This window comes from Fonticula alba (assembly GCF_000388065.1).
Source record: "Fonticula alba strain ATCC 38817 unplaced genomic scaffold supercont2.3, whole genome shotgun sequence".
Lineage (NCBI taxonomy): Eukaryota > Rotosphaerida > Fonticulaceae > Fonticula > Fonticula alba.
The window spans coordinates 3,214,112-3,241,181 of NW_009242973.1; the positions used below are offsets into that span (position 1 = coordinate 3,214,112).

General features: G+C 63.5%; 6 protein-coding genes across 13 annotated transcripts; 2 read left to right on the plus strand and 4 right to left on the minus strand.

The window, feature by feature from the left end:
- Positions 1-1,959: 1,959 nt before the first annotated feature.
- On the minus strand, positions 1,960-3,181 carry H696_02460 (hypothetical protein). The gene has a single exon (XM_009496364.1). The coding sequence runs from the start codon at positions 2,913-2,915 to the stop codon at positions 2,010-2,012; it is 906 nt and encodes a 301-aa protein (XP_009494639.1). The 5' UTR covers positions 2,916-3,181; the 3' UTR covers positions 1,960-2,009.
- Positions 3,182-6,404: 3,223 nt separating this feature from the next.
- On the minus strand, positions 6,405-11,233 carry H696_02461 (hypothetical protein; the record flags this gene model as incomplete). 8 transcript variants are annotated; one of them, XM_009496370.1, is made up of 7 exons in its annotated part: positions 11,151-11,233; positions 10,474-11,043; positions 10,242-10,314; positions 7,379-10,039; positions 7,055-7,183; positions 6,827-6,935; positions 6,405-6,639 (listed from the first exon to the last, which is right to left on the minus strand). In XM_009496370.1, the coding sequence occupies exons 2-7, from the start codon at positions 11,032-11,034 to the stop codon at positions 6,543-6,545; spliced, it is 3,630 nt and encodes a 1,209-aa protein (XP_009494645.1). In that variant the 5' UTR covers positions 11,035-11,043; positions 11,151-11,233. The 8 variants fall into 8 exon arrangements, with proteins under 8 accessions (XP_009494645.1, XP_009494644.1, XP_009494642.1 ...); XM_009496369.1 differs by lacking the exon at positions 11,151-11,233 and having other exon boundaries at positions 10,474-11,144; XM_009496367.1 differs by lacking the exon at positions 11,151-11,233 and having other exon boundaries at positions 6,827-7,183; positions 10,474-11,034.
- A 647-nt stretch (positions 11,234-11,880) lies between these two features.
- On the plus strand, positions 11,881-13,739 carry H696_02462 (hypothetical protein). The gene is made up of 5 exons (XM_009496373.1): positions 11,881-12,522; positions 12,797-12,945; positions 13,046-13,199; positions 13,316-13,370; positions 13,490-13,739. Exons 1-5 carry the CDS (start codon positions 11,993-11,995, stop codon positions 13,616-13,618), a joined length of 1,017 nt encoding a protein of 338 aa, XP_009494648.1. The 5' UTR covers positions 11,881-11,992; the 3' UTR covers positions 13,619-13,739.
- Positions 13,740-13,783: 44 nt separating this feature from the next.
- H696_02463 (hypothetical protein) lies at positions 13,784-14,861 on the minus strand. The gene is made up of 2 exons (XM_009496374.1): positions 14,702-14,861; positions 13,784-14,577 (listed from the first exon to the last, which is right to left on the minus strand). The coding sequence occupies exons 1-2, from the start codon at positions 14,733-14,735 to the stop codon at positions 14,015-14,017; spliced, it is 597 nt and encodes a 198-aa protein (XP_009494649.1). The 5' UTR covers positions 14,736-14,861; the 3' UTR covers positions 13,784-14,014.
- A 1,932-nt stretch (positions 14,862-16,793) lies between these two features.
- H696_02464 (hypothetical protein) lies at positions 16,794-22,102 on the minus strand. Its single transcript, XM_009496375.1, has 12 exons — positions 21,632-22,102; positions 21,354-21,505; positions 21,070-21,222; positions 20,893-20,951; positions 20,554-20,728; positions 20,246-20,401; positions 20,089-20,150; positions 19,882-19,957; positions 19,466-19,692; positions 18,956-19,298; positions 18,358-18,771; positions 16,794-18,203 (listed from the first exon to the last, which is right to left on the minus strand). Exons 1-12 carry the CDS (start codon positions 21,976-21,978, stop codon positions 16,864-16,866), a joined length of 3,504 nt encoding a protein of 1,167 aa, XP_009494650.1. The 5' UTR covers positions 21,979-22,102; the 3' UTR covers positions 16,794-16,863.
- Positions 22,103-23,459: 1,357 nt separating this feature from the next.
- H696_02465 (hypothetical protein) lies at positions 23,460-25,902 on the plus strand (the record flags this gene model as incomplete). Its single annotated transcript, XM_009496376.1, has 5 exons — positions 23,460-24,332; positions 24,492-24,509; positions 24,631-24,764; positions 24,952-25,588; positions 25,765-25,902. The coding sequence occupies 5 exons, from the start codon at positions 23,460-23,462 to the stop codon at positions 25,855-25,857; spliced, it is 1,755 nt and encodes a 584-aa protein (XP_009494651.1). The 3' UTR covers positions 25,858-25,902.
- Positions 25,903-27,070: the final 1,168 nt, after the last annotated feature.

A 27,070-nucleotide genomic window follows, 5' to 3' on the forward strand; every position in this document is an offset into this window, starting at 1 on the left:
GGGGGGGGGGGGGCGGAAGGCAGGCCCGATATGCGATCCGCCCACTCCGTCCGCCGGGGCGGGCGCGGTGACCCTTCGCGGCTGGCGCAATAATAAAGGGGGAACACATCGGCCACGCACGGGGGGCAGGGGGGCGGCAGCGCGGGGCGAGGAGCCACAGCCGCCGAGAAGCCCATAGGTCGAGCGACGGAAATACTTTCGGAGAGTCTGGAAGGTCGAGCCGCCACCTTGACGGAGCGCCCGCAGGGTGGCGGGGGGGGGGCCTTATTAACAGGGTGGTATCGGGGCCCAGAGCCCCCAAAAGAGGGGCCTTTTTTAATCCCCACATATATCACCTTCCCCGGTGTCCTCCGGCGTGCCTTCGGGGGGGGGGGGGGGGTCGGGGCGCGTGCGTTCGGGATCCGAACCCCGGGGTCGGGGCGCGTGCGTTCGGGATCCGAACCCCGGGGTCGGGGCGTTTGTGGGAAATGCCCCCCGATCCAAAGGGGAAAGAGGCCCCTTTATTTCTCGCGAGCCCAGAGCAGCGGTTTTAGCGAGCACAGGTCACCCTCGTCCCGCCCCCCCCCCCCCGTGCCGCTTCGGAAGACAGCGAGGCCCAGCGGGGGGAGGGGTGACACCGAGGCCACCGGCTGCGGGAGCGAGGAGGGAAGATGTGTCGGCGTGTGCATGCGCGTGTGCGTGTGTCGCCTTGGGCCCCTTTTTCGTCCACTTCACTTTTCGAGGTGTTTTTTTTTGGCCGGCTGGCGTGCGTAGCTCCCGGCCCCTCTTTGGCTGCCCATGTCGGCGCGCGTGTTTGTCTCTTCGACGCCGCTCCTCAAGCCGGTTCTTCCCATGGCGCGTCTGTTCCGGGGTTGCCCGCCCGTCTTGGCCTCTCGTCCCGAGCCGCGCGACCCGCTCGGAGAGCGAGCCTGGCAAGCAGCCGAGGGGCGGGTGCTCATTCCTGGCCGCCGGCATTTTTCCCCCCGGCACGCAGGCCTGTTGGAAGCGCGCATGCTCGCGCATGCCCAATTACCGACCGCGCGCCGCGCTTGACGGCTTTCCGCACCTGCCCCGGGGTGCGATGGGGACAACACCCACAGAAGGGCGGGGCGGGCGGAGTCTCTCCTCACAAAGGCCCGGCCGCCGGGGACACATGAGAGCCGCCGGGCGTCAGCCCCGAGCACTGCTCCTCCCCCCACACCACGGGGGCGGGGGGGGCGGGGGGAGCACATACCCGGGGTCTTTGGCGGGACAGGCGTGGCAGCCGGCAAACAGGGTAAGTTGGACATCTTGCTCCCTTGTCTCTCCCCCCTCCCCCGGGGGGAGGGGGGGGGGGGAACGGCGGGGTACAGGGCGCCCGCCCCAGTTTCGCACTCCCACCCATCCATCCAGGCGCCCGAGCATCAGGGGGGGGGGGGTCTCCGGGGCGTCGGCCGTGCCAGCCGACAAGGAGAGACCCAGGGTAGGAGGGGGATATTTAAGTGTTTATTGCGTGGGACTGATTCAACATCGTCGGTCCCCCTTTTTCAATCTTCTCACCATCGCCCACCGCGCGAAGCACCTGCTGCAAACACCAGCACGCCTCCCGCCGCCCGCCCCCCCCCTCTCTCTCTCCCCGTCGCCTCGTTGCGTCACCCTCTCACCCTCCCCCTGTGTGCTCTCCGGTCGACCGAAGGCACCAACCACCCAGCAGTAGCCCCGGCCTTCGCTCCCTGTCGTTGCCGCCTCTCCCTCTCTCCCTCTCTCCCTCTCTCTCTCTCTCTCCTCCCCCCCCGAGAGCGAGATATCATCTGCGTACGACATCGCCGCCCAATCCATTCTCCTCCGCTGCGCACATCCTCTCGCCTCCCCTCTTCCCCGCCCCTCCCCCTCCCCCTCCTTCAGCACGCTGCCCGGGCTTCTTCTCACTCTTCGCGCCCATGCTCTCCTCTCTGGATACACGACGATTGCGATTGTGTCACAGCTGCGCGCTGTAGCCTCCTCCGCTCGCCCCGCTTCCCCCCCCCCCCCCCCCCCCTGCTCACCCACGCTCAGTCGCCCTTCGAGCGTCGAGCCCTCCATCGACGCCGCCTCTCGCGCACCACCCTGTCTCTCTCCTTCCTCGAGAGCCCCCTCCCTTCTCTCCACCCAACCAGCCCTTCTTGCCCCTCCGAGTTCGAGCACCTCGACTCGGTTGTGATTGCTCTCTCCGCGCAGGACGCCGCCCCGTGCCTCCTGCCTCTTCCCGAGCCCGCCCTGAGCTCCCCCTCCTCCGCCGGTTCCCTCCTCTCCTCCCTGTTCCCCGCCGCCGAGACCACCGACACCACGCTCGGTCTCTGCGCCTTCCCTTCTTCGACCGCTACCACCCCCTTCCTCTCGCCATGCAGCACCCCTGCAATGCTCGAATCGCCCGTGCCAACCCCGGCACCGCTTTGCCATTCGGCTCCCCTGATGGCAACCGGCACTTTGAACTCGCCGCCGGATCGGCGTACCGTTCCTCCCGCATGGTCATCCCGAGGAGCGGAGCGCGCCTGCCTACCCGCATCAACGGACCCGCCGGATCCTGCTTTGATAGTGCATGCACCCTCGCCTCCTCCGATACCGCCGCTCTCGCTCTCTGGCGCCGTCGCCGCTCCCCTGTCTCCTCCGCCGTTGGCGGCCGTCGCTCCGGTGCCCCCTCTGCCACCTTCTGCTTCGGCGCCCTGGCCGCTTCGACTCTTGATTGACAACGACGAGGTCCCGCCATTGCCGCCTCCATCTCTTGATGGTTCTCTCCCCACCGGCAATTCCACCACCTTCTTCGATGACAGTATCCCGATCCACCGCTCTCCCCTCCACACCGCCATCCCCCCCCTCCCCGCCGACGAGGAGGGTGCTGATGATGCTGCCGGCAGCCATGGTGCTGGTGAGGGTGCTGGTGGCCCCCCGCTGCTCCTGAGCTCGTCGCTGCCTTCCATGGCATTCTACGACTACCAGCGGCCCGACCACTCGGCCTTCCATGCTGGCGAAGTGTTCCCCTACCACCTCCTCGAGGGCCAGAGCTTCGAGCACGCCCATCCCCATCACCAGACCCACGACCATGCTGATGGCCATGCGTTCCACCACCACCACCATCACCCCTCTCACCATCACCACCACACTGGCGGCGGCTACCATCACCCTCCGCAGCATGCCCTCCCGCCGTCGTCATCCTCCCAGCAGCCGCAGCCGCAGCCGCAGCCGCCTTTCCGCGCTCCCCACCTCGACCACGACCAGCCGAGCTTCCTGCAGGATTCCGACCTGCAACACATGGGTCTGCTTGGGAATGGCTCCGATGTCGGGTCGCACACGGCCTCCTCCTCGGCGTCTTCTTCCTCGCTGGCCGGCAGCCTTTCTCCGTTGTCCACCTCTGTCTGCTCCTCGTCGGCTTCCCCTTCGCCGCCGCAGGGCTACTTCCCCCATTCCCTCGCCAGCCAGCAGGGGCATCCCCATGTTTCTGGCCCGGGTATGGATGCTTTGTCTGCAGCCGTCGTTGGCCACAGCGACTCCTGCTGCCCTCCGGTGTCGATGACTTTCCCCCCGTCGTCGTATCATTCCCATCTTTCGGCGGTTGCCCCGATGCACTCGCAGTTCGATCACGTCTTCGCCGAATTGCATGATGCCTGGCACTCTGCCCATGATACTGGCGCCAGTGGCTACAGCAGCGATGCCTCGAGCAACGGCTCCCCCGGTGGGCACTTTGACCACCACCTCTCGTCGTCTCCGGTGCAGCCCCTCCAGCACCGGACCCTGGGTGATGGCGTTGCCCCTGTCGTTGGCGTTGCGCCGGTGACCGTTTCCCAGGCTGCTGGCGTTCCCCCCTCGCCCCAGTCCTCGGAGGAGTCTTCCCCGGTTCCGGCTGCCGCCGCTGTTGTTGCTTCTGCTGCTGCCCCCCCGGTGTCGACGGCTAGCCCCTCCTCGAGCCCGGCCCCGGCGCTCGCTCGTCGTGGTCGTCCGCCCGCCGCCACCCTGTCCAAGGCTGCCCTGCTGGTCGCCGCCGACACGGCTGGCTCTCGGGGGTCCTCGCCGGCTGTCGCGTCGCAGGCCCCCCTGTCCGAGGAGGAGCAGTACCAGCGCCGGCGCGAGGCCAACAACCTCTCCGCGCGCAAGTCCCGCCTTCGCCGCAAGCAGCGCGAGCTCAACACCAAGGCCGAGTCCGAGAAGCTGCAGGAGGTCAACTCCCAGTACCTGGACACCATCCGGGATCTGGAGCGCAAGGTGGCCCTTCAGGCCGAGCAGCTGTCCTTCTACAAGGCCCAGCTCGCTCGCTTCCAGGACTACATCCCCCTCCAGCACTCGGATGTCTGAATCGCCCGCCGTCATCAGCATCGTCGCCCCCATCGCTGTCGTTGCGCCCTGGCACCACCACCACCCTCCCCCGGGCCCACGACCCAGTAAGGTGGCTCTCCTCCTCCCCCCCCCCCATTGCATTGCCCCCTTTCCCCCCTTTCCTCCCTTCCGTGCAGTGCCCGCTGTTGAATGGCCTCGCGTTGGTCGCGATGGTGAGACCGTGAACGCATCGGGGCAGGGCCAGGGGGGGGAGGGGGAGGCGGGCGGGGCCCCGGCTGGGGCTCCTCCAATCCATTGGAGTTGCCCCCTTCGCCGCCCCTCCGCCCCCCCCCCCCCCCCCCCCCCCAAGGGAGGGGGAAGTGACTCGAGGTCGAGTCCCCGAGCGACTGGACAAAGCGAGAGATCGAACGGGAGGAGGGAGAGTGAGCGGCACAATCGGCGGGAAGTTGACCGTCCAGGAGGACCCGGAAGAGCCAGGAATTCGAGCATGCGGAGCAGCTCCGCGTCAGTCGTGCCGCCTCGGACGAGTCCCTGCGCGAGCTCCAGGCCGAGCTGCACACCCTGCGCAGCCAGCTGTCCCTGGTCCAGGGGCAGCTCCAGGCGGCCGTCACTTCGCGCGCTGCCGCCGAGGCGGTGACCGCCCAGTCGCGCGAGGCGCTGGCCCCCCCCCCCCCCCCCCCCCCCCCCCCCCCCCCCCCCCCCTGCCCCGTCTTCGGTCTCATCTCTCTCTCGCCGCCCGTGAGCGCTGTTCACACATAAATTTCTTCGTCCACGCCCTCGCTTCCCGAGGGCAAAGCCACTTTCAGTGCGGCCCCTTGCCTGCTTCCTCGGGCACGCACGCATCGTCTCGCGGTGTGACGATTGCGTGCGTGCACATGTCGGGGCCGCTTGTCGAGGTGAGCCCACAAAGTGTTTCCCCGGCTGTGGCAATGCTGTGTCCACAAAAAACCCCATGTTGTGCCTTCTTTCTGGGGGGCACATTCGCGCACGCGTGCTGCTTCTCCTCCCCCCCTCCGGGTGAGCGCGCGCGCCTGCCACACCTTTTGTGTGCCACACATCGCCATCGCCGCCGCTTATGTGGTCGCTGATACCCCTCCTCCAACCCATTCCGAGTGTCTCTCTTCCTCCCCCTCCTCCGCGCCCGTTCCACCCTCTCTGTGTACGTGGAAAAGGAAGCGGGGGGGCCCCCATGGGGAGAGACACATCGATGAGCCATATATCTCCCCCAGCGCGTGCCGGTGGTGTGGTGTCCCTGGGGCCTACGCAACCAGCCACCCCACCCCCCCACCCCCTGGGAGAGAGGCGGACAAAAGTGTGTTTTGTGTTTTTTTTTTTCAGGCCCCCCTCCCCAACGCGCAGCTCTGTGTGTGGGGCCCGGCCTTTTTTGTCTTTCCCCCAAATACATTGTCTCCTTCCAAAAGAAAGCGCCCCTCTTGTTGCTCTTCCTGCGCTTTCGACATCCCTCTCGCTGTGTGGGTTCATCGCTCGCCCTTCTCTCTCTCTCTCTCTCCCCTTTTCCCTCTCTCCCCCTCTGTCTGCTCCCATACCTCACCCTTTCTTTCACATAAACAGATACATCTCACTCACTTTCCTCCGCTGAGACATCCTGCGGTCTCGTGAATATGGCCCCCGGATGCCTGGCAATGTGGCGTCGGCCAGGGGTCGAGAGGAGAAGCGGGAGAAGACGCACCGAGAATGTGCGCCCGCTGAGTGATCACTTCCGTGCGTGTATTTACAAAACACTTGGCAGCCATGGGGGAGAAGGGGAGGAGGGGGGCGGCTGCATACACAGACCCCCCCTCTGACCATCCTCCCGCAGGGGTCTCAGCTTCTGGGCCGTTTTTACCTTCTCCCACAAACACTGAGACATGGGGATGCACACATGGCGCTCCCCGAGGGATGGGTGCCCCCCGAAATGTCACCTGCTTGGCCTTCTTGCCTGTCTTATCCAATCTCCCTGTCGGAGAACTATGGCGGCGATGGCGATGATGCCGAATAGGAGGGAGGAGGCAGGGGGGGAGGGGGAGTAGGCAGAAAGTATGGCATGGATCGCGCGTCCCGGCGCTTCTTATCCCGCCTTCCTACGAGATCTTCCGACCCTCCCCATCCGCCTCTCTCTCTCTCTCTCTCTCTCTCTCTCTCTCTCTCTCTCTCTTTCTCGCGCGCGCGCTTGCTCGCTCGCTCGCTTTTCCTTTCACTGCTCTCACCATGGCATGATTCATCCTTCCATTCGCCGGCCCTCATCCATCCACGGATTCGCATGGATACATCCCATGTTACAGGTTCTCCTCGAAGAAGTCGGCCACCGTCAGAGCGACATCACGCTCGACCTCCACCGAGTCGAGCCCATGGCCGGCGGGATATTCGCGAAGTCTACATGCCGGGGTGTGTGTGTGTGTGTGTTTGTGTTTGTCAAGTGTTAGTTCCATGGAGCGGAGGCGGCAACCACCCTGAAAAAAGGATGACGGGAAGGAGAGGAAAGACAAATGACAAAAGGCAAAAGCCCTCCCTCCGCCCTCCCTCCGCCCTCCCCCCCCTGGAGCAATGCCTCCAAGCGCACCGACTGTGGACGCCCTTCGACCGGAGGAAGCGATAGAGAGCACGGCCCTGCGAGGGCGGCACGCGAAGATCATCGAGGCCAAGCATGACCATGGTCGGCGAACGAATGTCTGCAGAAAGAAAGGAAACACATGGCGGGCGTCAGCAAGGCAAAATGCCTGATCAAGCGAAGGCAGGGCCGGGGATGGAGAAGCAAGAGGCCAGCCCAGGCTCTGATGGGGATACATACTGTTGGCATGGCGAGCGGGAGACATCTCAAACTGCTTCTGGATGCTGCTGGCATCCCAGAAGGCCGAGTCGAAGGACGTCTGTGTCTCGAGGAAGCACCAATCTGGAATGTCGGTCACAACGGACATGGCTTTGTTGCAGAGAAAGGCACGAGGATGCAATCCAAGGTGCGATGACGGACCGCCAGCACCGGGAGACGAGTTGCGTGTCAGCCTTTGGGGAGGTGGCCTGTTTGGAGGCGGATGAAAAAAAGCGGGGAGGAGAAAGAAAGAAAGAAGAAAACATCCCTCCCCCCTCCGGCGGTTTTGTGAAAGCCACCCCGTACCAGGGATATCGATGACCGGGTTCCGAAGGACCGCCGCGCGGTAATGCCCCGGCTGCTGACCCATCAGATGGGCTCCCAGGAAGCCACCGTGCGAGCCGCCGAAAATGCCGACACGCGTGCGGTCCAGCCAGGGGAAAAGCAACAATGTCTGCTTGACACACAGGTGGACATCATCGACATCGCGACGTCCAACATGCCCGCGAAGGGCATGCACGAAGGACATCGTCCGGCCCAGGGAGCCGGTGTAGTTAACCAACAGAACGGCATGGCCAGCAGACACCAGGGTGGCCACCGTCGGGGAAAAAGTGCTCAGGCTGACCGAGTGCGGGCCACCGTGCGGCGACACGACCAGCGGAACCGAAGCCGGGGTGTGAATGGGCTCGGCCGGGGGCTTTCCGGTGCAATCACTGCGGTGCCCGTGCGACTGGTGGTGGTGGTGGTGGTGGTGGTGGTGGTGGTGGTGCTGCTGCTGCTGCTGCTGCGAGGTGGTGGATCCCCGTCCGGGAAGAGAAGAGACACTCCCTCGACCGAGCGGACCGGCGGCGGAGTCGACCTCATCACGGCAGACATCCAGCCGGCGCTCACAGTGGTCGCAGAACTTCTCCGGCGACAGCGGCATCACCAACAGACACTCGATCTCCGAGGTTTTCAGTTGGCGATAGCGCCGGCGCCCGGCGGCGTCCGGGGTTCGCAGCTGAGGCGGCGACAAAGCCTGAACATCATTCTCGCTCATGGGCTGGCCATGTGCATCCAGGCGCGACAGATCCGAGGGGATCCGGTGGATCAGCAGCGACGACCCGATGTCCGGCGCGGTTTGGCCCACAAAGAGGCAGGCTCCCGAGTGCGCCGGCTCGCAGTAGGTCAGATAGTGTGCCGGGAGCAGGTCGGCTGCCAGCTGGTCGGCCGACTCCTCCTCCTCGTCGTCGATGTCACCCAGAGGCGTGGACACCCCGCCCGGGGTGGAGGCGGTGGCCGCGGCCGAGCCCGAGTCCAGCCGCTCCCCCGGGGCCGCATCGAATGGATGATACCGCACGGCATCCAGCAAGTTGGCCGACAGTTGGTCCATGCGCCAGAGGTTTTGCGTGGAAATTTGCGCATCCAGCGGCATGTCCGCCGTGTGGAAGAGCGCCAAGTACTCGAAAATCCGGGGGACCACCACGAGCGAGCCGCTGTGCGCCGGGGAGGACCACGTCAGGAAGGCATCCCCCGAGGCCGGATCCACATGGAGCAGGGTGAAGCAGCCAATTTGCGTCGGATCATGAGTGAGGATCTTGGATGAGGGGAGGTTTTGAGGCTGACCCAGCTTCAATGGGGTCAGCCCCACCCGGCGCATGAGCATCATGCTCAGGGCATCGGCATTGACCACCTTGACGCGCGTGGCCCGGAAGAGGCTGCCATCCGCCCGGCCGCCGGCCACTGCGGCGGCCGCTCCCTCCGAGGCAGTCAGCGAGCCGGGATGTGGCGGCAGGGAGAAGATCAGCAGCATGCGCGAGAAGCCCTGATCCGTGCTCAGGAGGATTTTCCGCGAGTCCGGCGACCAGCAGGACCCCTCCGGCCCGGAGCCCAGGGACTCGGTGAACAGGAAGAAGGGGCATGCGCGGTAGGCCGCACGCGGGGCCACCGGAGCCCGGGCATTGGTTGGCGTGGCGGTGCCGGCCGAGGAGCGGCCATCCGCCAGGCCGGTCTCCATCACAATGTCATCCCAAATGTACAGGGCCGAGGTGGATCCATGGGGGGCGGAGGGCTCCGTCCCGAGGAAGGCCACCCGCTGGCGACAGGGGCTGGCCACCAGCGACCGGTAGCTGAAGGCCTCGCCGGAGACCGGCACCGGCAGGTGGCTGACCAATAGCTGGGGGTTGGTGGAGCTCAAGCGAACCAGCTCGCCGGCTGCGCCGGCCGCCAGCTGGTCCGCTTGCCATGCGGTGTCCGGCTGCACGGTCACCAGGTGCAGGGCGGCCTCACGGTTGAGGCAGTGCTTGATCCCCAGAGACCAGGCATCCCGGGAGATGGTCGAGCAAAGGAGCCGCACGCGTCCCGTTCCGGAGCCAGGCTGCGACTCGCCGTGCTGCAGGTGGCCGCCGCCATTCTGACCGTCCAGCAGACAGAGCCCGGTCGGCAGCAGCGAGGGGCTCAGCGAATCCAGCACGGTCACCTCGAGCATCGGGCGCAGATAGTAGGCAGGCACCCCGGAGTCGGCCATGTGGCCAAGGTGCGGGCGATCGCACAGGTCCGCGGAGCTCGAAGGCAGGGCATCCATGTCGGAAGTCCCGGCCGAGGGGGGCGCCAGCAGCCGGCACAGCACAATCACCGGCAGGCCCAGCTGATTGAATCCCTCGCCCCAAGTGGGCTGGTGCTCGTACTTGACCTCGGGGGCCGAGGCCGCCACAGCGGCGGAGCCCATGGGAGCCGAGTTGGTGGGGGGATTGGCCGAGGGCTTGGCATCGGTCGGGCGGGTCCCGGCCACCGGGGTACCGGTGTTGGAGGGAGTGGCCGAGGTGGTGGCCGATTGGGCGGTCGACCGGGGGGCAGGCGTGCGTGTGCGATCGGCCATGACCGGCTGCGGGGTGCTCTGCTTGGCCTGGGCCAGCTCCGGGGCCAGCTCCGCGATGAAGCAGACCTCCGACTCGGAGGCCGACCAGGAGATGCATCCACCAAAGAGAGCTGTGGCCGTGCGAGTGTACGTGCGTGTGTCAGTGGTCCATGCTGGCAGGGGACGACGTCGCATCGGCGAAGAGGCGCTGGGGCGGGGGGGGGGGGGGGGGGGGAGAAAGAGAGAGAGAGAGAGAGAGAGCGTGTGGCGAGGTGGTGCCAAAAAAGGGCGGAAAAGGAGAAGCGGCTCAAAAGTCAGCCAAGCCGGGCGCACAATCGGTGTACACCTCCGAAATCTGGGTCCGCGGGACGCATGCCTGAGCCAACATATGCGTGCCCTCATGGATCTGGGGTTGATGGGGGGAAGGTCGAGAAAGAAAAGGACACACAGAAGTATACCCACCTTTGTTAATGAGGAGAAAGACACACGGATCGATACACACGGATACAAACACACGGATACAAACACACACAAAAAGAAAAGAAGGGGAAATCATGCACTGTACCTCCACATGGAAAGCCTTCCCATCGTCAGCCTTGCGGATTTGCAGACGGCGCCGACGCGAGGGGGACCAGCACACGCGAACGAGGTCGCCCAGGTCGCTGGTGCTCACCAGCTGCATGGAAACACTCTCCTGGTCCGGGGAGACATTGTGAATGTCGGCCCCGGGGGCGGGCCCGGCCGAGGGGCGCACGCCGGCCGTGAATGTCAGCAACTGGGACACCTTCTTCTGGGTGAAGGGATTACGACGGGTGGCCACCACGCTGACCGTGGCCTGGCCCGAAAGAACGCCGGTGGGTGGATTGGCCGACGCCATGGCCGCGCCAGCTGGCCCAGCAGGCACACCGCCACTGATGGCCAGCCGACCAAGAGCAGCTCCAAGGGCCGAGCCAGATTCGCGTGTGCCAAGTCCCGTCACGGCCACCTGGGTGAAGGACAAGGCATCGGTGTGCGCGGAGAACGCCTGCCAAGCGGGCACCTGGGCGTCGGAGGCATGGCGGGGGATGCTGCAGGGATGCCCCTTGAGGTTGGACACCTCGGCGGGGAAGGATGTGCCAGCACCCATGATGGATATCTGGTAGAGGCAGTGCCGGTGGTGGTGGTGGTGGCGGTATTTCAGGGACGGGAGGTGTTAGTGCCCTGTGTCAAAGAGAGGCAAGAGTCGCGCAGGGTGTGAAATACATTTTATCGGCGTGGAAAGCGTGCCGAAGTGAGGGGAACTAGATCGTGAAGCAGGCGGGGAGAAGCGGGGCGAGGGGAGGGGGGGAGGGGGAGGGTGGCTGTCGGTTGGTTGCTCGAGCCACCAAGACTTGGGGCCCAAATACCCCCCCCCCCCCCCCCCCCCCCCTCCACCCCTCCTCAGGCTATTTGGCGACAACCAGGACAGCCGGCCGTCAATCTCAAGCGTCGAGCAAGAAGCAGCTTCGATGGGCCTGCCCCTCCGGCGAGCACTCCCGACGAGGTTCTCCCCCTGAGATGGGGGGGGGGGGGCCTTGGTCGGGGAGACCTGCCAGTCGGTGGGGATCACCCCACAACCGATCGAGGCCGATTGACGGATGAGAAAAAAAAAGGATGTCGGGATCAGTGATTAAGAAGGGCAAAGGTGGAAAATGCCCCTCCCCCACGGCCGCCCGTCCCCCCGCCGGCTCCCGGGAGATCGTGCGAAGGCTGTGTAGGCGCGCGCGGAAAGAGGCGCGGCCAAGGGCGCCGCCAATCCCCCCTGCTCCTGCAAGTGCACCCAGGAACAGGGCGATCGGCCTGCCCACCGCTGTCCAGGCATGCGGCCACGTCGAATCCTGACAGGTCCGCCAGGCAGATCAGGCGCTCGGGTCACACGATGTCAGATCACATGAAAGCGCTGGCCATTTGAGAACAACCGCCCCCGTCCCCGATTGCATCCCGATCCCCATCCCGATCTCCCTCGCCTGTTTTTTCTCGCGTTGGCTTGTCCTCTCCCTTCTGTGCCACGCCTCGCCCCCCCTCCCCCCCGATCGCCTTCTGGCTCCCTCTATCATAGCATCCACATGTCCTCCATCCCGACGGACACTGCCTTGGCTGACATTCGCCTTAGAGCGTGTCGCCTCACCGAGCGCATACTCTCCTGCCCAGTGGGCATCCCACTGGCTCGGACCGCCGCCTTCCCGGCGCCACTGACAACCGGCACCACCACTGCCTTCGACGCTGCGTCGCTGGCCAGACCCGCCGGGATGCCCGGGCATCCCGGTACCTCCCTGTCGGCGGAGTCCACGGCTCTTCACCACTATGCTGATGCTTCGGAGGCGGTGTTGATCTACTCGGCCGATGAGCACGCGGCCCTTGTGTCGCGGATACGGGATCTGCGCATCGCGGCCGAGGCGCGCCTGCGTGCAGCCGACGAATCGGTGCACATCCACCCAGATGATGTGGGACGCATTGAGATTCCCGGCGTGGGTTTGGTCAGCGTCGATCCGGGAACCGACGATCTGGATGTGTGGCGCGCGCGTGTCGAGGCCGCCAAGTCGCGTTATCTTTCGGCACTGGCTCTGCGCCATGCGGCTGATCAGCAGGCTTTAGCGTGCGTTCCCCTTGGCCGCATGCATGTGTGTGTCTGTGTGTGTGTGTGTGTGTGTGTGTGTGTGTGTGTGTGTGTGTGTGGGTGGGTGGATGTCAGTCATCTCGTGCCTTTGAGCCAGCGGATTGACACCCACAGCCTTTTCTCCTCTCCCTCTCACTGGCCCGTCTCCACCAATCCCGATGTCTCGGGGGTCACTCTCTGACACATGCAAACTTGACAACAAAAACACCGTCAACAACACTCGCAATGACGAAAATGTCTCCATATAATACAGACATTCTTATGGCCAGCTAGAGCGCACGCACCCCAGGCTGTCCGTTGTCGCGGCCTACACTCGCCAGTGGGAGGCCGCTTGCCAGCAACATGAGTCGCTTATTCAAAAGGTCCAGGAGCGCTTGGTATCTATCGAGCGTGAGGTCCTTGGTGCGTAGCATCTTTCCCATGCTCTTCCTCCTTTAGTTGAACCCTTCCCTCCCCCCCTCGAATCGTCACATTAATGCAGGGCTTCATCCGGTTCATTCAGGCTTGCAGCTGGCATACAATAAAAAGGTCAAATTTGCCGCTGAACTTGAGCGGCAGAATTTCCTCCGGCGTCTGGAGCGCTCCTCATCTGCCCAGACGGCTACCAGGGATGGTGAGCAAATGCCGCGGTCCGACACGGGCAACAGTCAAGCGAGGTATGTATTTGATATCCTGCCCTATCTGGGTACAACCTCCGGGACCCAGCGAACTAACAGCACACACACACACACACACACACACACACACACGCAATATATCTGGTCTTCAGTAGTGCGGGCTTGCAGAAGCGACTGGCTTCGAATGCCATCCTCCGGAATGTCCTCCAGGTACGCCTTCATGCCCCATCCGGATTTCACTGCGACACTCCTGAGCTGGAGTCTGCGCAGGGTATTTTCTTGAGGATATCCTCATCTCACCTGGTGTTTGACTTCCCTCCCAACCGCAGCTCCTTGTTCTGGAGTCCGGAGTCGACTGGATGGCGCCCGAGGCGGACGAGGAGTTCCGGCGAACAGTCCTATCCCTGGACGCGGTCCCCGCCGGGTTGCCATTCGACGGTCAACTGGCTGACTGGTAAACCGTCCCGCTCATCCCCCGGCCGCTTGCCTCCCCCCCTCCCCCCCAGGTTGCATAGCACCTGTCCTTGACTTTGTACTTTGATCTCTCCTTTCGTCCTCGTCCCGTCCCCCCCCCCCCCCGGAGAGTGGCGTGTTGGCCCCGATAAAGACACCATGTGGTCGAATGCTATCTTTAATGATGTTGTATTTTCAGCTGAGTCACTTTCTTGGCACACAGCATTGCCACTTTGTCCCTGAATAGAGCGCAATGCACGCATCGCGAGCTGAAAGAGGCCTCTCTATGGGCGCGCATGTGCGAGGCCTCTCTCTTCTCGCACATTCCCATGCATGCGCGCATGCCAAGATGCGAGGCATCTCTCGAGACAATAGAGAGGGGAGGGGGGGGGGAAGCAGACTTACCCGAAGGCGTTCTCCTTGGAATAGACAACATAGAGTATCCCATCTTCGGGGTTGGCATAATCCTTGTAGATGTCGGCCAGGCGGGCGTTCATCGGGGCCGAAATAGCGAACGTGCTGCCCGGCCGACGGATGTACCAAAAGATGGCATCATTGGGTCCGATAGCGGAAGCTTGGTCGGTGGAGGTGGTGGATGTGGCGGAGGGCGCGGCAGTCGAGGCGGCAGTGGCGGCGGAGGAATCGGCAGTCGAGACAGTGACGCTGGCGCTCGACGAAGCCGAAGGGTTGGATGTGGACGTAATGGTGGAGACAAAATATGCCTCCTTGCTTTCATCGGCCAAGGTCGAGGAGGAGGCCGGGGGGTTGTTGGGTTTGGCCGGTTCCCGGATCATCGTGCTAAACCGAGAAAAGGAAGTCTGCCCGCTGATGATGTACTTGGATCTCGAGAAAAGAGGCCGGTCATCGGGGGAGGAGAAAATAAGACCCTTGTACCGCTCGACAATGACCGGCACATGGGAGGGGTGTTTTGATCGGACACTACTCACAAGCTTCTTGCGAGTTTCTGTTTCCAGGGTAGCGACACCGAGGGGAGGGGGCGAAGTCATGTCGTCAATAGATGCACAAAGGCCGAGTTTGCAGGGAGGATGGCCATCACAATTCCAACTAAAGAGCGAGAAGACACATACCGAGGGATACAGACTTGATGAAGTCGCCCTCCATGGTTGCTTTGAGGACGGGGGGGGGGGGAGGATGGGGAGAGGAGACAAAGAAGAAGAGGAAGGAGGAGTAAGGAAAAGAAGAGAGTAGAGGGGGGCAGAATTCGGAGGGGCAAGATATTATTGCTTTGGAGAGGATGCCAAATGCATGGGCCTGTCAGGGTGGAGCCCTTTGAGATCTTCCCTCGGTCTGTGGTGGTATGGGCAGTGTGTTTCCCCGGCAAGATCGGCACAGCGCGACGATCGGCGCCCCTCCAACACTGAGAATGATCCGGCACCCGAGATGCCCGTGCCCACCCACACACACCCACACACACCCACACACACCCACACATCCCTACCAATACCCATACCGAGCACAGTGTCGAGATAAGCCATGAGCCCCTGCTGCTCTTACCCCGGATCCAATACGATTCCCCCCGCTCCGCTACTCACCGACCCACTCGCCCACTCACCTCCCGGCCCAGCGGACCGACTTCCCCGGACGCCAAGTGAACGATCTTCCGATCGCAACACATGTATCTTGCCAATTCCCTCCCGCTCGCTCTCTCCACATGTTGCTCTATGCACTCGGGGTGGATCCCCAGGTCAGCCACTCTCCCTCCACCGGGCGAGGAGCGTCATCTGAAAAGCACACACAATTACCCATGTTGTTGGGGCATCTTTTCAGGAGCTTGCATGTTAACACTTTCCCGGAGGCAATCGAGCCTCACAGTTCGGGCCTGATCGGGAAACTTCCTGCTTGAAGCACGATCGCAGCATGACCTCGAAGGGGCACCAACGCCTTGGCCTGTGTTCTCGCGCGCTCAAAAGAAGGGAAAGACCAACCGGAGCCGACCCCGCGGGGGAGACCCGGGACCGCGGAGGCTTGAGATGGAGCGGCATTTTTTGCTATCCTGAGGCGCGGAGGCCAGGCATGCCCCCCCCCCCCCCCCCCCCCCCCCCCTCCCTCCGCCGATCATCACCCAGCTTCCAGCAAAACTACCCCCCTCTCCGGCCCCGGGCGTTGTCGCCTCAAGCCCTATTCCCAAGTCAGAGGTCATGCTGTCGCTTGACTTTGTCCGCTCAGTCGCGAATATCACCGCACATTGCGCGACTCCCCCGAGGCGAGCCAGCCGTGGTGAGTCTTTCCGGTGGTCCGAGTCAAATGCCTTCCTCCTGCCTCTTCTGCCCCCCCCCCCCCCCCGATTCAGGAGACCTGGGGGTGAGCATGACCCCCGAGCCCCCTTGCTGACCTGTGGAGTGTATACCCCTCATGCCGGTAAGCATGTGCGTCCTCTCTTGCTTTGACTCTCTCTCTCTCCCTCTCCCGCTCCCCGTGTCTCGGACCCATTTCCCCAGAACATGAGAATGGGGAAATGCCAGCCCCCTCGCGCCGGAGGAAATTGACTACACACGCATTGGGATCTACCAAAAATGACAGGGACATTGCCGACCCCGCTGCGGCCTAGACAGGTGTATCGAGGCACGATCGGAGGATGAATGCCGCCTCGCCCTCGCACCCTGCATCCCCCACCCCCGGAACGTGACGTTGACCCTTCGTCACTCAGCCCTCCTGGGAGCCGACCCTAGAGGGACGTTTGGGCATGGCATACTGGAAACAATTAACCCTATCATGAGAATATCAGTTAATGGAGATCTGTAAATAGAAGAATAAATCAGAAACTTAAGCACCAGTGGGGTACTCTTGCTGGGCCCTGACTCCAGCCATCTCCGCCGCGCACTGCCTCATCACTCTCTCTCTCTCTCTCTCTCTCTCTCTCTCTCTCTCTCTCCCCCTCTCGCGCTCGCTCCCACCCTGCCTGTCCCCATGGCTGTCCCCCACTCCTTGATGCTAGCAATCAAAGGTATATTCTCTAAACAAATGCTCCCTCCTCCACACGGGGCAAAAAAAAGGAGGGCATATATGGACCGCGGGAAGGGGAGAGGAGGTCGAGGGAGCAGGAAATCATTGAAGTTGCAGGAGCATCCAGCACATGTGCTCGAAAGAGGCACACAAATTGACGAGGCTGGTGGCCCAGGCAAAAGGGGTGGAAAAAAGAGAGAAGGGAAGGAAGAGAGAGAGAGAGAGAGAGAGAAGGAGGCAAAGACAGAGGGAATGCATCTTAAAATGCCCGGGGCCGAAGGAACACTTAGGCACGCGAGGGGAGAACCTGGCGCACGTCGAAAGTACCATGGCGCTGGGCACCGGGAGTCCCGGCGGCCAGATGCTGAGCATTCTGGCGGTCGCCCAGGACAGCGGTGGCCACCGAGTCGGCCCCGGCATTTGCCACATACTGGCGGTAGACGTCGCGCAACTCCTCAGCCGACAAGTCGAAGATGGCCTGGCGCATCTCCTGCTGGATGGCCTCAGACACGAGGCCAGCCCCGCGGAAGAGATCCACCGCCCGGGCCGACGGGCTTTGCGGGCTGTCCAGCGACCCAAGCAGCGCCAGCTTGGCCGCACGCAGGTCACTCTCATCCCAGCCGGCATCGGGGCCGGTGTTCAGGAGCCAATCATGCGCCTGATCAAACACATTCAGAGTCTCCACCACATGGGGATCGAAGTAGGAAGTCATGACCAGGAGCCCACGCGAGGAGTCAAAGTAGGCGCCAGACCCATAGGCACCGCCCTTCTCCCGGATCTCACGGTGGAGGAACTGCCGCGAGAGCATCTGGCATGCCAGTGACAGAGCCACCGACTGGCGGACCGGCAGGTGTGCCCCACCGAAGAGGTCCACCGGCAGCGGGCCGGAAGTGTGTGGATCCAGCTGCTCCAGGGCCGCGACATCGGCGGCGCTGGCCGGAGCCAGGAACTGCCGGGTCTGGAACACCCGAGCACAGTGGTTGATCGGGAGTGGGTGCGCGAGGAAGACATTCCGCCGGCCGGGCTGACCGGCCGCGGTCTTGAGGTAATGATCGGTCTCTGCCCGGGTCAGCGCCGGAGGCAGGGTAGCCGCGCCGCTTGGAGCCACCACATTGCGGAAGACCCCGGTGGTGGTGGTTGCAAACCGTCCGAGAGCCGGAGCCACGGCATCCAGCGCCGCGGGCATGGTCTCGGGCGAGGCAGTCAGCAGAGCACGCATGGACTTCGCCCCGAGGGGGGTGTTGCTGCCATCAGCAGTCACCCCGGCGTCAGCCTTGACCAGACGGTCAATCTGCAGAAGGGTCTCAGCCAGGCGATCCATATCGGCCGATGGCTGGGACAAAACATCAAGCAGGGCCAATTGATCGCAACCGCCCATGGCCGCATACATGCCGAAGGAAACATCATCCAGCAGGGAGGCCGCGGCATTGGCGGCGATCGAGTGCCCAGAACGCGACAGCTGCTCATCGGTATCCGAGGCCAGCTGCTCCACCAGGTGGCGCAAGCGCTGGCGATCGGAGAAGTCCGTCTGCAGGCCGGTGTCCACCTTGAGGTCCATCATCTGGGGCACATTCCGGCTGAGGGCGAAGGTGCTTGAGGCGAGACCAAATTCGAAGACATTCCGCTCTGCGTGCGTGGTGCCCCGCGGAAGGAAGGAGCGGAAGGCGGCAAGTGGGGTGATTGGTTAGCTTGAGGACAAAGGACATCCACCATGTGGGGTAGGGTGGGGGATGGAATTCCCCCCCTCCCCCCTTCACACATATCCAGGACAGGCACGCACTTGCGGGGTGGTTCCGCAGGAACGGATTGAAGGACAGGCCGCCCGTGTAAAGGTCGATATCGTCGGACACCTGGCCGTAGCTACGCTTCTCGGTGCTCATAAAGGTGAGTGCCTGCGCATAAATCGGCAGGTAGGGGACCAAACCGGTCCGGTCGAGGGACTTGTGCAGCTCCGTCGCCGGGTCAGCCTTCTTGAAGGGAGCCAGCAGGGCTCGGGACGAGGCGGCCGGCTTGGACTTAAGGAAGGTCTCCGACGAGAGGGTTTGGATGGTGTTCAGATAGACCACGCCATTGGTTGGCTGGTGGGTGGTGAAAACCGGCACCCGGGCCTGGGTATCAGCCGGGCCATCAAAGCCGTAGAAGGTGTTCCGAGATGGCATATCCTCCAGCTGAATGTTCGGAAGGATCGAAATATCTGTTCGGAGACCGGCAGCAAAGAGAGAGATAGAGAGAGAGAGAGAGAGAGAGAGGGCGAGATAGGGCGAGAGAGCACAGGGGGAGGGGCCATTGTCAAGGAGGAAAGGAAGGGCAAGGGAGGGGATGATGTGTCAGCAAATTGCCCGAAGGGAAGGGAAACAAGGTCGCGCATTTCGTAGTACCCTGCTCGGACTCCTGGAGCTTCTTCAGCTTCAGGCCCTCCTCAAAGATACGACCCTTGTCCGAGGCCGACAATTGGAGCAGGCGCCCTTGCAGGAGCTCCATCTCGGCCTCGGCTTGACGCTGCTTCATGCCCACATCCGGCGACATGACCAGCGTCACGCGGCGGTTGTTCTCCAGAAGCTGCTTGCGCAGGAGCTTCAGCAGGTGGTCTGGGTCCTCCTGGAGAGCGGCACGCGGGCGGTCGCCATAGTTCTCAAACTGAAGGACCGTCAGCGGCGAAGCACCATGGATCCAGGGGTTGTTCAGGCCAAGGCCAAGGTTCAGGCCAAACTCGGTCGATTGCTGGGAAGTGGAGAGCAAGAGCAAGAGCGAGAGCGAGCGAGAGAGAGAGAGAGACAACAGGCGAGGAGGGGGGAAATGCCAGGAGGGTCAGCGACCAAGCACTAGGGTGACATATCTATCGGCACGAGATGCCTCCAATAGGAGGGGGGGGGGGGGAGGTAACGCACATGCTTGAGACTGAGCTCCATCTGGTGCATGACAGCCTCGATGCGCTCGGCCGGGAAGCCGGTCTTGCAAACGTCGCGCAGGGTATCGAAGATGATGCCCTCCACCTTGTCACATTCGGCACGAGTCTCCACCCCACGCACACCAATCGCAATGGCAGTCTCGCGCTGCTGAGAGGAGACCCCGACACCAGGAGCGAAGTCCGATCCGATGTCCGACTCGATGAGAGCTATTTCCCGTCGTGAGTGGGGATGTCAGATGCAGGCGGAAAGGGGGGAGGGCGGAAAGGGGAGGCAAAAGTAGTTAGGCAACACAGAACAGAGAAGCGCCCAGAGGGAGGGAAGGCGGGAGGGGGGGGGGAGGGGGGCTGCCATGCTGTCTGAAATGACAACATGTAAGGGGTGCGGCAGGCACGTACCCTTGTACATGGGGGAAGTCGGGCCCGAGGTAAGGAGGTCCGAAAGAACACGCATCTCGAAGGAAGCATAGCAATCCTAGGGGGAAGGGGGGGGGGGTGCGGGTGGCAAAAAAGAGGAGAAGCCAGAAGAGGCAAACGTTAGCATCGTGCGGGACTTCGGACCAGAAGCCGCAGCGTTGTGGGCTGCATCCGTGCGCGGGCACGCACCTCGATCGGGTTGGTGACAAAGGCCACACTGACGTAGTGGCCAGAGGAGTCGCTGTCGGAGGCTATGTGTTGGAATGGGGAGAACGAGAGGATGGGGATGATCAGCAAAGAGCCAGGCAGAAGCAGACACATCCGGCAGACACACAGCGTGACGTACGGTAGCCGACCTCAACCGTGCGGGGGGACGCGGTGGCCGGGTCGACAAACTCATTGCGAGTGGCTGGGTTTGCCGTCGAGGGGACATAATCCGCAGGGACCCGGTCAAACACCTCGGTCTGGATCTGCTGGAGGATACCCTCGAGCGGCAGGGCGCCTGGGGGAGGTGCCACAAGGGAGAGGGGGCATGTCAGCGGGGTCATTTTTGGAGGGGGAGAGGCAAGGGAGACGGCAAGGCATTCGAACGAGAAGAGAAGTGAGTGGAGGAGAAAGACAAAAAGGCCCAGGTGCACGGGCACATGCACTCACCATAGGTGTAGAAGCGGGCGTTCGAAGGCTGGTAGCACTTCTTGTGGAAGTCGACCAGCTGCTCGTGCGTCAGCTCCGGAATGACGGCCGGCTCACCACCGGAGTTGAACTCGTACGGGGTGCCGAGGAACAGCTGGCTGGACAGGTGCTGTTGGAAGAGAGTCGACACGTCGGACTGCGCACAGCACGGACAGCCAGGAGGAGGAGGAGGAGGAGGAGGAGGAGGAGGAGGAGGAGGAGGAGGAGCAGGGCCCAGGAGGGAGGGAGAAGACAGAAGTTAGCGGTGTGGCGCGGGGACCAAACGAAAGAAGTGGAGGGGAAGCGCAGAAAGCCACGCACCATGACACCCTTCATCTCGTTGAAAACGACACCCTTGAAGACGATGGGTGACTTCTCGTCTGGAAGAACGATGAGGAGGAGGGGGGAGCACGAGGAGAGAGAGGGAGAGGGAGAGGGAGGGAGAGAGTCAAAAAATGGCTGGATCTGAATGGAAGAGGGGAGGCTGTGGACACATACCCTCGACGGTGGCGTGCTCCAGACGCCAGCCTTCCTGACGGAAGTCATCCAGCGCCAGGCGAGGGAAGAAGGTCGAGTCCAGGTAAACCGACATCAGGTTCCGATAATCCTGGGGGTTGTGCGTGGAGAAGGGGTACATCGTGAGGTCGTTGTCTGTCGGCGGAGGCAAGAAGCAGCACGATGAGGGGGGAGAGAGAGAGAGAGAGAGACAGAGAGGAGCGTCAGTACACGGGAGGAAGGTGACGGGGAGTGACAGGCCAATGTCCGCGGTTCAGGGAGCGCACCGGTCATGGCGTTGATGAAGTTGGCCACCGAGCGGGTGAGCATCTTCATGAACGGATCGCGAACGGGGTACTTGGCCGAGCCGCAGAGGGTGACGTGCTCCAGGATGTGCGGCGTGCCGGAGCTGTCATAGGGCGGTGTCTTGAAGGCAACACTGCGAGTAAACAAATCCCCGAAGGCGAAGAGATGAAGGAAGGTGTCGAGCAGGCGTTAGCGAGGGGGAGCCCGTGTTGCATGCAAACGAAGGACAGGGACTTGGAGAGGCGGGGCAAGGGCGCACGAGAAGCTGTTGTTCGGGTCGTCACGCGCGATGTGAACATGCTCGGCACCGGTGGCAACATGACGCAAGTGGACGGCCGCGGCGTCGAAAGCCGGCAGACGGACTGCCCCCTCCACGCGGAAGGCCCCATTCAGCAGGTGGGCCCCGGGAGTCAGGGTGGCCACACGCTCCACGGGCTCGGGCTGGTCGACGGCGATCGCAGGCTCGGCCATGACGGCGGCCATCTTGGCCGCGGTCTCGGAGAATGCACGCGTCGCGGACAGGGCCGGCCGGAAGGCCGCCGATCGGCCAAGCTGGGCAGCGGCCAGCCCGCCGGAGGAAGCCAAACGAGAGGCAGCCTTAAACATGGCTGGGAGGTGAGGGAGGGGGGGGTGCGTGGAAAAGAGGAGGGTGTGGGAGGGTCTTGTCCGCCGGGGAGAAGATCGACCACAGTAATCGGTGGGAAAGGGGGCGAGGAGGAGAGAGGTGAGATAGGACCCATCTGGCTGAGGGGTGGTTGGGTTTGAGGCTGAAGAGTCTGGCCCGGAGGAGCTGGAGAGGGGGGGGGGGGACGGGGGCCAGACGGGCAGGCCGAGGAACACACGGCCCCTCCTCTCCCCCTTCCCAGAGAGCTCGATCGCCCCTCCGGGGGAGGGGGACCATTCAGACAATGATCAACTTTCGCCCGGGACGAGGGGGAACAGCCTCCGGCCTCGGGCCGCCACCCCCTTCCGCCCCCTGATGCGGCCCCGATCAGGCCACCGCGTGGCGAGGAGAGGACCACGGCGGACACTTGCACGAATCCGGTAGACACCAGGAAGACCGGCGCCCGCGGCAGCACAGCAGATGCCCCTCGAAGGGCGGGTCAGCTGGAGTCCACGCGTCCTGATGACTAACTCAAGCAGCCGCCGAAGGTGGGGGCAGGCAAGCGAGGGCAGGCGGTAACCGGAGGACAGGACCATAACTGGCGAACCGCGAGCGCAAGATGCCCTCCCTGCCCGAGGAAAAAGGACAAAGGTTAGACGTCGAGGTTTCCGCATGGGTCGTCGTGGCTCCCCCCCCCCCCCCCCCATCCCCTGGTGCCGCCGGGGTGGCTTGGGTCAGCCTCTGAAACGTGGGCCGGCCCTCCGCCCGGACCCTCGCCGCCCGAGTGCGTCGGAACTTGGCAATCGGAGACAGGCGCATGGGGTGGCCTCGCGCGGGGATTCCCGGTCACGTGCGTCACGTTATTGCACGGTCTGGCTCAGTAGAACGGCCGTCTTGACACGGGCCACTTTCTTCGAGGGGGGGGGGGGCGGAGGGAGCTCGATTGCGCTCCCACCGGAGGAAGTTGGAGGGGTCTCGGGGAAATGACGGGGACCATGGCGAGGCGACCTCGGGCCTTGAGAACCAACAAAGAGCGGGGCGAGCCTCCGCAGCCTCTCGTTTGTTTGATCGATCAGGCGAGTGTGGGGGAGGCAGCGCAGAGCCAGGAGGAGGCCCTTGACACGGCATGTTTTCCGAACATGATTGCCTCTGCCCGTTGTAAACTGGCGGAAAGATTTCGGCAGGAAGGGCCGGATTTCTGCAACGGTGGCCGATCCTGTCCAATTGCCGCGCGGGAGGTCCTTGGGAGGGACTCACTCTTCGCCCGGGTGGCCGGCCAGCCGACCGGCCGGCCAGAGCCCTCGTCCGGGGAGCCACCCTCTGCCTGAACTCAAAAGAAGGATCGCCGCCCGGAACTTCGCCTCCGGCCACAACATGTCCCCCTCCTCCCCCCCCCCTCCCCGTGCTATTCCCCTCATACCCTCCCTATCTCTTTCCCAGCCCCTTCCCCTCTCCACAATTCGCCCAGCCTCGAGGGAGAGACATGATCTGTATTGACTGCCGCGTTGGTGGCGGGGCGGCCTGGTCCTGCGCGGTCTTTGAAGCCCATTGCCGGCCGGACGGCTTGATGCCCACACCTCCCGAGGACCCTGGGCCACCAACCGAGGAGGCCTCAAAGTCGGGCTCCTCAACCGGGCCTCTCGTCGAGCTGTCGACAGCCCTCCAACGGGTGCTGGATTGCTCATCGCGCTTGGCTGCCCTACGGCCAGGATCCCCGGCGATCCCCTGCTCTGGAGCCACGCCGCCGGCCTCCCTCTCATGTGAGTCGATTTTGCCCCCGGCCTCCGAGCATTCAGACTTGTCACTGCGGCCCATTGAATTGATCCCTGGCATTCGGTGCCGCGTGGAGCCATCCCCCAGCGAGCTGGGTGACACCTGGTATGATGCCGCACCCGGGGACGTCGGCAATCGAGACGGCGCCGATGGAGGTAGCCGTGGCAGCAGCAGCAGCAGCAGCAGCAGCAGCAGCAGCAGCAGCAGCAGCAACAGCAACAGCAACAGCAGCCAAAGCGTCGGCGGGACCCCGGCAACTGAAGCCCTGCCTGGTGTTGGAAGCCCGGATCCGGGCTCTCAAGTCGGAACCGGTGCGGGGCTCGTTTCGCCAAGTCTATCCCTGAGGTCCGTGGCCTCCCCCCAGCCGGTCGGGTCGCCAGCGACCGGGCCCTTCGCTCGGTTCTCCGATGACCGGGTCATTGTCGACGGAGAGTGTCCCGCGTCGCCCGGGGTTTCCACCCCCGGCTCGCCCTTTGTCGTGGTGTCTACCTCGCCTGGGGGCACGCCCGATTCCCAGGAAGCCGACCGCCCGCCGCCCATTTACATCTATCACGAGCGTCAATCCCTGCAGATGTGTGCGAAGGTGCGATTTTCATGCTTGAGCCTCTCTGCCGGGCCGTGTGACCCGAATCCCTTGAACTGACCACCATGCCGTCTCGATCACCACTGATGGTGCTGTTGGCGCCGATGTGAATCTTGCTGCTGTGGCCAATGTGGCTGCTTCTTTTTCGCCGCATCACAGCACACTATCAACAACTTTGTACGTCGCCCGACTGCGTTCCCTTCCCTTTTTGTGGCCACATCTCGCACACGCACGCGCACACACAAACTCACAAACTCACAAACTCACGCACGCACGCACGTGCCGTTTCCCTCGTCAGCTTCAGCGCCGGGAACACAGTCGCCGCTCATTGAATGAACTCAGCGACGAGCTCGCATCCAGCTTTGGAAGTCCGCTGCTCTCCTTCTTCGGAGGGATATTTAGCGGCCTGTCACATCCCCACCGGGGGATTCTGTACGTTCCCTCTCCTGACATATTGACCGCATGAGCTGGTGCCTGTGCTGGTGCCTGTGCCTGTGCTTGTTTGTATATTCCCTGACCAAGTATCGAGTCATCTTTGACATGACATGTGTCCTTTTTTCCACGTCCCCCTCACCTTGCCCTCCTCCTCGCCTCTCTTCCACTCGGCTTTCGCCCTCAGTGGCAACTACGATGCCAATGTCATCTCGGTGGCCCTCGCCCGGGCGGATTTCAACGTCACCTGGTACCGGTCGCCGGATCAGGGCCTAGGTGTAAACTCGACCGATCTGCTGCCCTCTAGCTTCCCCTGCACTGAGTGCCCGCCGCCTCCGGCGCCCGGATCCACCGACCAGGCGGACATATCGAATGATCCGCTGGCGCTAGCGGTGGCCGGCGGGGGGCGCCTCTGTGCACATCGGACCCGATCGACCTTCGGGCGGCATGTGCACCTCCGGCGCTTGGCTGGCCTGGTGGTCAATATTCCCGCCTCCCTCACGCTGGCGCCCCTGGAGGGGCTCGCATCCGGCCGCCGGCACTGGTTCGCCGTGCGGCGCATCGCGGCCACTGGCTGCACGATGCTCGCACGGCGACAAGCAGCCCTTACACGCCTGCAAGACGCGCTCCTGGGCGGTGCCACTGGATCCGACCGCCCTCCGGAGGGTAACATCACCCTTGCCGACTATTGCTGCACATCCTTCCCCATGGAGGAAGGAGGCGTCCCGGCCGGCGGCTGCCCCTGCCGGATTCCTGGTTGTGGGGACTTTTATTGCATCGACTCAAAGATGAATGTCCCCCGGCGTTTCGACTCGGCCGAGCAGGTGCGCCTGGTGCTCACATTTTTTTTCCGAGCGCGCGCACACACACATCCCTCCTGTCCCGCCCTCCCCCTCCTGACGCGTGAGATATTCCCTCGCCTCGCTGCTTTGTCTTTTCCTCCCTGTGTCCTCCTCCTCGGGCTATTTTTCCCCATCTGTTGGTGGCCCTGGAATCCAAGATGGCCCGGGCGGTCGATATCTGGCTCGAGCGGGGCGCACACATCCTGCTCGTGACTCCATGTGATGAGTGTGGATCACATGTGTATCGTTGAATAGTTCTCTGGCGTTGTGAAATCCCGGCAAAAAATAACTCTGTCTTTTTTCATCCCCGCCCCTTTCCGGAGGACAAGGGAGAGAAAGACCAACAGGGGAGGGGGGGTCCCCGGCAATGTGTGCGCGCCCTGTGGCTGTGCTTGAACGGAAGATCGTTTACACACATGTATGTGCGTGCGTGCATGCGTGCGTGCAGGGGACGTGAGGCGGAGGGGGGGAGGGGTTGAGCAGGAGGGGCAAACGGGCCAGGGCCGTGGAAGATGCGCCTGGCGTCTACATGCCCACGGACATCGCCCGTGGGGGAAATAAGGACCCGAAAAAGGCCCAGCACCGGTGCAAACATGGGATAAAATTGGGCAGTCCGCGGGCGAGGAGGGGGGCGAAGCACAGCCACACACACACACACACGCGCGCGCGCGCTCGCGAGAGGCACGGCATGTCGTGCTCCGCGGATGAACGCGCGGCGTCGTCATGCGCATTTCGAGCGGGGCACCAGATGAACTCGGGATGGTGTGGGTAGGGTTTAATATTGATCGCACTTCGCGCCCCAGGGCGTGTGCGGCACGAACGGGGGCCTGGATCGTTGTTGGACCTGCCAGGCTATAGGACAGGCCCCCCCCCCCCCCCCCCCCCGCTCCCCGGGAACTGGGGCGGGGCAGGCGGGGAAATGGTGCGACCAACGACTCGATGAGTCAGCTCCTCGAGGGGGGGGGGGAGGGTGATCAACAGGCCGGGGGCCCAGGGACGCCGCCCCCGGTCCTCGCTCCCTCCCCCCCCCCCCCCCGCAGGCGAGAACACCCGGAGCTGGTCGACACTCTCACGCGGGGGTGGGAGCCCCACCACGGGGCGCCCGTGCGCGACCGGCGTCCCACGCACTGCGGACCCCTTTGGTGGGGGGAGTTTTTCTCCCATGTGCCGACGAGCAAGCCATCATCCCCACAAGCCCGCCCACCCGTCCAGCCGGCCCGGACAAATGATGTGATAGTGATGCGGGAAGCCGGCATGAACTCCGTCTGTTGGTGGCGTTTTGGTCCGGAACAGGGCCCCCCTTCTCTCGTTGCTGTCTTGGATAGATCGCTCCCTTGCCTCTTGGTGTCCTGGGACCCACATGTGTCCCCTTCCCCTCACATGCCCGCCGTTCGCGCAGGGACAAACGGGCTGGCGAGGCAGAAAGACAGGACCAGACGACCACGATTGGCGGCTTCCCATGCA